The following is a 9,978-nucleotide window of genomic DNA, read 5'->3' as shown; positions in this document are numbered from 1 at the left end:
TATGTAGCATGGAAGATATCGAAATCTCTTGGTGGTTATGTTGACAATGAAAGTATGCCACTCAAAATATTATTTATCTCTATTTCAAAACTCGAGCTCTAGCACCTCTACAAATCCCTGCTTCCCTCTGCAAAGGGCCTATCTATTTACTTTTATGTTGAGCCATCATCTTCTTATTAAAAGACACCAGCTGGAGAGCACCGCTGTCATTTGCATGCATTGCTATTAATTTACATTGAGTATGACTATGACTGGATTTCTTTTGCCATGAATTACAATGTTTAGTCAGTCCTTGATCTTAAGGGGTGCTCTGCATTTATGTTTTGCGGTCTCAGAAAGGGCTTGCAAGATACCATCTTGTTATATCATATTATGATTGTTTTGAGAAACTGTTGTCATCCGAGATTTATTATTATTGCTTGCTAGTTGATTATGCCATTGATATGAGTAAACATGAGACCTAAATGTTATTGTGAATATGGTTAGTTCATAATATTTGTTGAAAACTTGAATGCTGGCTTTACATATTTGCATCAACAAGATCAAACAGAGTTTGTAAAAGTTCTTCTTTATCACTTTCAGTTTGTCAACTAAATTGCTTGAGGACAAGCAAATGTTTAAGCTTGGGGGAGTTGATACGTCTCCAACGTATCTACTTTTCCAAACACTTTTGCCCTTGTTTTGGACTCTAACTTGCATGATTTGAATGGAACTAACCCGGACTGACGCTGTTTTCAGCAGAACTGCCATGGTGTTATTTTTGTGCAGAAATAAAAGTTTTCGGAATGACCTGAAACTCCATGGAGATACGTTTTGGAATTAATAAAAAATATTGGCGAAAGAATCAACATAAGGGGGCCCACACCCAGTCCACGAGGGTGCAGGGCGCACCCCCTGCCTCATGGCCCCCCTAGACCTCCACCAACCTCAACTCCAACTCCATATATTCACGTTCGGGGAGAAAAAAATCAGAGAGAAGGATTCATCGTGTTTTACAATACGGAGCTGCTGCCAAGCCCTAATCTTCCTCGGGAGGGCTAATCTGGAGACCGTTCGGGGCTCCGGAGAGGGGAATCCGTCGCCATCGTCATCATCAACCATCCTCCATCACCAATTTCATGATGCTCACCGCCGTGCGTGAGTAATCCCATCGTAGGCTTGCTGGACGATGATGGGTTGGATGAGATTTACCATGTAATCAAGTTAGTTTTGTTAGGGTTTGATCCCTAGTATCCATTATGTTCTAAGATTGATGTTGCTATGACTTTGCCATGCTTAATGCTCGTCACTAGGACCCGAGTGCCATGATTTTAGATCTGGACCTATTATGTTTTCATGAATATATGTGAGTTCTTGATCCTATCTTGCAAGTCAATAGTCACCTACTATGTGTTATGATCCGGCAACCCCCGAAGTGATAATAATCGGGACCACTCCCGGTGATGACCGTAGTATGAGGAGTCCATGTATTCACTAAGTGCTAATGCTTTGGTCCGGTACTATATTAAAAGGAGGCCTTAATATCCCTTAGTTTCCAATAGGACCCCGCTGCCACGGGAGGGTAGGACAAAAGATGTCATGCAAGTTCTTTTCCATAAGCACGTATGACTATATTCGGAATACATGCCTACATTACATTGATGAACTGGAGATAGTTCTGTGTCACCCTATGTTATAACTGTTGCATGATGAATTGCATCCGACATAATTATCCATCATTGATCCATTTCCTACGAGCTTTTTATATATTGATCTTTGATTAGTTACTTCTTCGTTGCCACTGTTACGATTGCTACAGAACTGTTACTGTTACTTTTGCCACCGTTATCATTACTTCGATACTACTTTGCTACTAAATACTTTGCTGCAGATATTAAATCTTTCAGGTGTGGTTGAATTGATAACTCAACTGCTAATACTTGAGAATATTCTTGGGTCTACCCTTGAAAACTGTTGCGATCCCCTATACTTGTGGGTTATCACGACCCGCTCCAGATCTAAGGCCGGGGCAGGTATGAGTGTTGACCCCTGAACGGGATCTAGCAGGGGATCCGAAAAGCCTTCTTGACGGGGGGACAGAGCAGCAGCCGAGGCCTCGAACCCCTCGAAGATTAGATCCCCTCGGATGTCAGCGACATAGTTCAGGTTTCCAAACCTGATCTGGTGGACGGGGGCGTAACTATCGACCTGCTCGAGGCGGCCAATCGAGTTGGCACGAAGCACGAAGCCACCAAACACAAAGACCTGTCCGATGAGAAAGGTTCCCTGGACGCAACATCATTGTTGATGAAGAGGCGAGCCATCAATCCTTCTGTCGATGATACAACGGAGCTCTCAACGAAAGCACCAATGTTGGTGTCAAAACCGGCTGATCTCGGGTAGGGGGCGCAAGCTATATGTCTGAGGACCGATGGTAACAATGGACAATGAACACATGTTTACCCAGGTTCGGGCCCTCTTAATGGAGGTAAAACCCTACTCCTGCTTGATTATATTCGAAGGGTATAGGGGTTACAAGAGTTGATCTACCATGAGATCGTATTGGCTAGCACTAGATTGGCTAGCCTAGTAATGTTATGATCCTGCCTCCGATCTAACCCTCCGGTTTATATAGACACCGGAGGGGCTTAGGGTTGTACAAAGTCGGTTTAACAGAAAGGAAATAACATATCCGGACACCTAAACTTGCCATCCACGTATACGGGAGTCCCTATAGGACACGAGAGGTGATCTTCTGTCTTGTATCTTGACGGCCCATCAGTCCGGCCCATATCCAATAGACCGGACGCCCGAGGACCCCCCAGTCCAGGACTCCCACAGTGACGTTTGAGCAACCTCAAAGTCCACCGTACAGTAAGAAATGACCACGATACTCTCATGGTCTAAGGAGCAAGATCATATGTTAACACTCCGTGTTACTACAATTGAATACAAACGATATTAATCCAATTCACAACAAAAAAGGTTGGGTCGATTCAATATGATCGTTCTTCCAACGTCATAATCTCAATATTGTTTTAGAACTATCGTTACACTTAACGATATGATAATATCCGGAAAACGTGATCACCAACAACACTTGAGCTAGTCCCAGAGGCAAGACTAGGAACCTTTTTATTTAATCGTTTATCATTCCACACATGCGTATGAGTTTTCCACTGAATCGCATATTTCAGGATCATAGTAGTTATAGCATGAAATATAAACTCTTAATGATGAATATGGAAATATAATAATGTAAATATTATTGACTCTAGGGCATATTTCCAACCGGAGATGAGGCACCGGCGGCAGCGCCAGCGAAAGAAGAGGAAAGCTTGGGATGTTTTATTATGGAGGAGGAAAGAGAAGGCTAATATTATTATGATGAAGTCGTGACCAAAACATTTTACTAGCCCCGCTGTCTTTCAGAAAATAAACCTAGCCCTGCTTTCCCTTGGTCCGGCGAAGTTGTTCAGTCATGCATTTTGTTCGTCCTGAACTCAAAGAGTGCCCTCCGTTCAAAAAACAAGCCGTTGTTTTAGGTCAAAATTTGAAGTAAAATAGCGTCACTAATTTCCAAATGGTGGTAATAGCTTCAAGAGCACGATTTAGAAGAGCTGGGCACCCCCAAAGCGCAAGTTCTTTGCCTTATTGATCCTCAGAATTGAGTTTGGACGGACGACTGCCTAGCTAAACATGGTTGGCCAAATTGTGGCAATTGTCCGCTATGCAACCTAGTTCTGGATTAGTGCCACATCTCCTCTTCCAATGCAGATTCTTCACTAGGGTGTGGTGTATAGTGTGCGGCTGACTTCAACTAGAAGGATTACACCGGAATGCTTGGCATGGGTTTGAGGATGTCAAATCTTTGTGGTTCGCCAGGGGTCGTTGGTGGCTTTGTCTGTCGTAAGGCTATGGTTTCTGTTACGATGTTTTTGTCTTATGAGTTGTGGAACGAGCAAAATACAAGAATCTTCAACAATGAGTTTGCTACGTCTACTATAATTATGGCCAAAATCCGATGCGAGGCAAATTAGGGATTGGCGGGTGCAACTTATTTGTGTAATCTTATGCCGGGACAGTAGGCTTTTGTTTTACCGGCTACTTGCCCTTTTTTTCCAAATAAAAGTATTGGCTGTGGCAGAATACCAATGTTGTCAAATGTAAATTCGTAATAAACCACCTCTAACCACCAACTGGCTGCTATCTAGAGCACTAAATGGTCAGCTTCCCTTCCTTAGACGGGCGTGTCACGTGTTGCTTTCCATCTCCATTGCGTCACATGCTTGCTGCTGGTTAGTTAATGCAACGTCGCCCCTAGCTGTGCCCTGCAGGGAACGCGATCCCCTATCATCACGAACGATGAACTCCGGACGACTACAGTGCAACAATCCTAGCGCTATTAACTCGCCCGACTCCCGGACACGGCACCACGCAGCACGACAGACGTGACAACCCGTCCGCGACCGTGAACTCACCACACCGCCACCACTAGAATTTAACCCGCGCACGGGCCGTGAAACCCGACGCAACGGAAGAACGAAACGACATGAGAAAGTTCCAGTCCAGCACTGTCGCAGCGGTACAATTCCCTCCCGTGGCGCCGGGCACGGACGGGACCGGTACGAGACACCGGAACGAGGCGGGGGTTGCTCACAGGCAGACCTGTGATATGATCTTACCGCGCGCATGTGAACCAACCCACTGGGCGAACAGGGCATGCTGGCTAGGCCCGGCGCTGGAGAGCACCACAAGGGCACTCAGACCGGGGAAGGAAGGAAGGCGCGCACGCACCGCTTCCTCCGCGCGTACCGACGTGGTGGGCGCCCACGGCCGGCGGCCCGTGACCCGCTGCTGGCCAATGGCGGCCCGCCAGGTGCGGGGAGGGGAGAGCGGCCACCCGGGCGCGCACAAGCGACGGTGCGCCGAAGTGCCCCGCCTCGGCCGTCTTCTACCTGGGAGGCTATATATAGCCCTGGATGGAGGAGTAGCTCTCCTTGCCCTGATCATACCGGTAGCTGGTACACACATTCATACATACATTCTTCTTCAGCATCCACTCATTGCTAGCTAGCTTGCGAGGCAGTGTGTGAGCTGTTAGTTTGAGCGGGAGAAGCTGGGTGGACGGAGAGCACGGCGCTAGCTAGCTTGCTGGTGCAAGATGAGGAGCCGTGGTAGCTTCGCTCTGAACCATGCGGTGGCGTTTCTCGTGTGGTGGATGGTGCATTGCGGCAGTGAGCTCGTTGCCGCCGTGCCTCCTGGTCAGTTTCGTTCTGTCTCTCTTACTTGCTCGTGTTCCTCTTTCAGCCTCTCTTACATGTAACACTGTCTGAACTATATGTTCTGTTTGTATGCAGATGGTTGGTACGATTACACTGCCCACACGGACGTAAGTCTTACTGAACGATCCTCTGTTCTGCGTTCCTTTCTCGAAGTAGTTTTCAGTAGTAGCTGCGAGTTTCTTTGGTGGGAGTGTAGTAGTTTGACAGAGCTGGTCTTTGTCAACTGTTCTTGCATTGTTTAGCAGCGCGGGCATTGCTCTTGGGGAGCTCATGCCATGGGGTTAGAGCTAACTACTAGGAAGGGAATGAGGGGCGAAATGAAATGACGACGCCTGCCCAAATCCACTGGACCACCAACGTTCCTTTCCTCCCACAGTGTGCACCTGACGTTTTCTTCAGTTATTTCAGTTTTGTTCCCATGTGTGCGCTGGGAGACCACAAGCCCACCCGCACCAACCTGCTAAAATATCACACACAAACAAATGACAACTAGTGTTATACTACACTTTTCGTCGCATAATTGAAGCATTAGTCTACGGTATGTTCTGAAATGGCTACAAGTATCATGACGAGTTGGTTCAGTCTGTCTGCTCGATGCTCTTATTTGGAAGCAAGCACAGCGCACGCCTACTGCTCACATGCGTTTTCAGGCCGACCAAATGATCTTCTTACTGCTTATTAGTTGTATATAAATTACGCTTAGCTGAACTTTAGTCTCGTGTCACGCTGTCGCTGTCCTGTCCGTATACAGCGGACTGATGGAAGTTTCAGTGCGTCTGCATGGTAGCTCTGACGACGAGTAAACTGGAGCAGCATAGTTCACTCCCATGCATCTCTCGTGGAATAGTGGTGATTAAATCTGTGTGGTGTACGTGGCGTTCAGTGCAGAGGCCGCCCGGAGCCGGCGCAGTACAACGGCGGGATTCTCAAGTACGGCAACGGCGACGACCCGAACGGGTACAAGACGACGGAGACTGGCGTCCTGTCCCCGGCGTTCGTGGTCTACAACCTCAACAAGTCCACAATGTACACCTTCTCAGGCTGGGTGAAGCTGGAAGGCTCTCCCTCGGCTCTGATCACCGCGAGGCTGGCCCCGGACAACTCCGGCACACGGTGCATCGGGACGGTCCTCGCCAGGAGCGACTGCTGGGCGTTCCTCAAGGGTGGCTTCGTCCTCGACTGGCCAACTCAGACCTCCGTCATCTTCTTCCAGGTGCACCTGATATCCGAGAACTTTACGCTGAACGTGCTGCCTGATTTCTTACCCCCTCGTTGATTTTGCATTTCAGAATGCTGATAGGACCCCGATGAAGATCACCACTGCGAGCGCCTCGCTCCAGCCGTTCACGACGGATCAATGGTCGATGCACCAGAAAGATACGATCCGGAAGGTACAGTTTTGTCGTTGTCACGTGCCAACTTGACCTTCCCACGTAGAGTAGCAGTTGAGTGAGCGCGAGTAATCTGATGCGTGTTTTTGGGCCGAAGCAGAGGAGGAAGAGGATGGCCACCGTCCACGTCGCCGACCCGCACGGCACCCGGGTGGTCGGCGCGTCGGTGTCCGTGCAGCAGACGGCTAAGGACTTCCCGCTTGGGTCGGCGATCGCCTCCACCATCCTGGGCAACGACGCGTACCAGAAGTGGTTCGTGGACCGGTTCAACGCGGCGGTGTTCGAGGACGAGCTCAAGTGGTACTCGACGGAGCCGGCGTCGGGGCTGCTCCGGTTCGACGTGCCGGACCAGATGCTGGCGTTCGTGCGGTCGCACCGGGTGATGGTGCGCGGGCACAACATCTTCTGGGAGAACCAGGACGCCACGCCCCGGTGGGTCAAGGGCCTGTCGCCGGACGACCTCCGCTCCGCCGTGAACACGCGCATCCAGAGCCTCATGACCCGCTACCGCGGCGAGTTCGCGCACTGGGACGTCAACAACGAGATGCTGCACTTCAACTTCTACGAGCAGCGGCTGGGCCCCAACGCCACCATGGAGTTCTTCAGCGTGGCGCAGGACGCCGACCCGCTCGCCACGCTCTTCATGAACGAGTACAACGTGGTGGAGACCTGCGACGACGTGTCCTCGACCGTCGACGCGTACGTGGCCCGACTCAAGGACCTCCGGGCCGGCGGCGCCGTGCTGGAGGGGATCGGCCTCGAGGGCCACTTCTCCAAGCCCAACATCCCCTACATGAGGGCCGTGCTCGACAAGCTGGCCACGCTCAACCTGCCCATCTGGTTCACCGAGATCGACATCAACAACAAGTTCGACGCGCAGACGCAGGCCGTGTACCTGGAGCAGGTGCTGCGGGAGGCGTACGCGCACCCGGCGGTGAGCGGCGTCATGCTCTGGACGGCGCTGCACGAGAACGGGTGCTACCAGATGTGCCTCACGGACTGGAACCTCAAGAACCTGCCCGTCGGGGACGTCGTCGACCGCCTGCTGCAGGAGTGGCAGACGGGGCAGGTCGCCGGGCCGACGGACGTGCACGGCGCCTACAGCTTCAGCGGCTACCTCGGCGAGTACGTGGTCACCGTGAACGCCGGCAACACGTCGAAGCAGGCCACCTTCTCGCTGTCCCCAGGGGACGAGACCAGGCACATCACCGTTCAGATATGACACTGGTTGTGTCGTAGTATATGTGAGTGGCCGGTGGCACGCTGTACTGCCCGCACTTGTTGTTTCGGGCTTCTACCTGCGATGACACATATCGTCGCTTGTGGGTAGTGGTTACTAAACTATATACTCGAGCAAACGATTATGTCTTCGAAAAAACAAAACAAATGATTATGACATGGTGACAGCTCGCCTCGTCTAGTACACGGCTAGTGTGTTTTTTCTAATCAACCACATATTCATTAGACAATATGTTCAGAAATTATATGTATGGTCATCATAAGAGACAAGCATGCTTGTCAACCAACTTTGCATAAAGAATTCCACAAGAAGTAAAATTATATTCCACGTTCGAGAAAATTGTGCCTCGCCGAAACGTAATTCACAAACATCCTCCGCCTAGACCTCCACCGCAGGCCGCGGTGACTAACACCCTTGCCAGTGACTACTCCGGTTCCGGCTCCCACGTCCTCGTGCCAGTAGTCTCTTCTCACAATATGGTGCTCTCCGATCGTTGGTTTGAACCAAGTTTGGCTTTTGAGGCCTATATCGGTAGGTAATACTAGATCCCCCTCAATTATTCCGATAGGCACGTCAGGACGTTCTTCATGGTCCTCAAATTCTCTAAGTCCAAGATCACCATCGATCAAGACACAGTGTGACTTATTCTGCAAGCTTGTTTTGGTGGCTTTGCAACCCTCTCCAAGGTATCGCAATTGGGCATTCAAATTTTGTGTCTCTTCTAAAGAACTTGGTTTTGAAATCATTCGGGGTGGTATTATATCAAACAATCTCTTCAGTGCGGATTTCCTGTTGTTGGGATCTCAAGGCCTTGATCTGCTCGCAGACTACTGTTCTTTCATTGGTTCTTTGGAGGAGGGTTGGTCTGTTGTTTCCCGATCCAGCAATCACCTATCTTATGCTTTTGTGGTTCGTGAGCCCCTTTTCTTTGACACCGGTCATTCTTCAGGTGGTATTCCTCCTCAATCACGTTCTATGTTCGAACGCATTGATTCAGTTCACCAGTCAGTTTTTGCTGTGTTAACTTCCCCCAACAATCTCACTCTATGGAAGGGCGGCATCTTCGGCGGTTCAAACTCTTGACCCGAATAAGTCTAGGCCTAGTAATGCGGTGGGTGCGGCTAGAATTCAGGCGAGGCCTTCTATGTCCGGTGTCCGCTTTCAGGCCACACGAGGCTGATGTCTACTACACAACCTTCTTCTTGTAGACGTTGTTGGGCCTGCAAGTGCACAGGTTTGTAGGACAGTAGCAAATTTCCCTCAAGTGGATGACCTAAGGTTTATCAATCCGTAGGAGGCGTAGGATGAAGATGGTCTCTCTCAAGCAACCCTGCAACCAAATAACAAAGAGTCTCTTGTGTCCCCAACACACCCAATACAATGGTAAATTGTATAGGTGCACTAGTTCGGCGAAGAGATAGTGATACAAGTGCAATATGGATGGTAGATAAATATATTTGTAATCTGAAATAATAAAAACAGCAAGGTAAGTAATGATAAAAGTGAGCGTAAACGGTATTGCAATGATAGGAAACAAGGCCTAGGGTTCATACTTTCACTAGTGCAAGTTCTCTCAACAATAATAACATAGATAGATCATATAACAATCCCTCAACATGCAACAAAGAGTCACTCCAAAGCCACTAATAGCAAAGAACAAACGTAGAGATTATGGTAGGGTACGAAACCACCTCAAAGTTATTCTTTCGGATCGATCTATTCAAGAGTTCGTACTAGAATAACACCTTCAGACACAAATCAACCAAAACCCTAATGTCACCTAGATACTCCATTGTCACCTCAAGTATCCGTGGGCATGATTATACGATATGCATCACACAATCTCAGATTCATCCAACCAACACAAAGTACTTCAAATAATGCCCCAAAGTTTCTACCGGAGAGTCAAGAACGTGTGCCAACCCCTATGCATACGTTCATAGGCGGAACCCGCAAGTTGGTCACCAAAACATACATCAAGAGGCACGTGATATCCCATTGTCACCACAGATAAACACGGCATGACATACATCAAGTGTTCTCAAAGTAAAGACTCAATCCGTTAAGATAACTTCAAGAGGGA

At 49.0% G+C, this 9,978-nt stretch overlaps 1 protein-coding gene across 1 annotated transcript; it reads left to right on the top strand.

Moving 5' to 3' along the window:
- The first annotated feature begins 4,965 nt into the window (after window positions 1–4,965).
- LOC123092792 (endo-1,4-beta-xylanase 5) lies at window positions 4,966–8,061 on the top strand. The gene is made up of 5 exons (XM_044514619.1): window positions 4,966–5,243; window positions 5,340–5,371; window positions 6,148–6,477; window positions 6,554–6,655; window positions 6,756–8,061. The coding sequence occupies exons 1-5, from the start codon at window positions 5,144–5,146 to the stop codon at window positions 7,875–7,877; spliced, it is 1,686 nt and encodes a 561-aa protein (XP_044370554.1). The 5' UTR covers window positions 4,966–5,143; the 3' UTR covers window positions 7,878–8,061.
- The last annotated feature ends 1,917 nt before the right edge of the window (window positions 8,062–9,978 follow it).

This window comes from Triticum aestivum, chromosome 4B (genome assembly GCF_018294505.1).
Source record: "Triticum aestivum cultivar Chinese Spring chromosome 4B, IWGSC CS RefSeq v2.1, whole genome shotgun sequence".
Classification (NCBI taxonomy): Eukaryota; Viridiplantae; Streptophyta; class Magnoliopsida; order Poales; family Poaceae; genus Triticum; species Triticum aestivum.
Note: the sequence above shows the minus strand (reverse complement) of the source record. Positions and strands in the feature narration are given on the sequence as shown.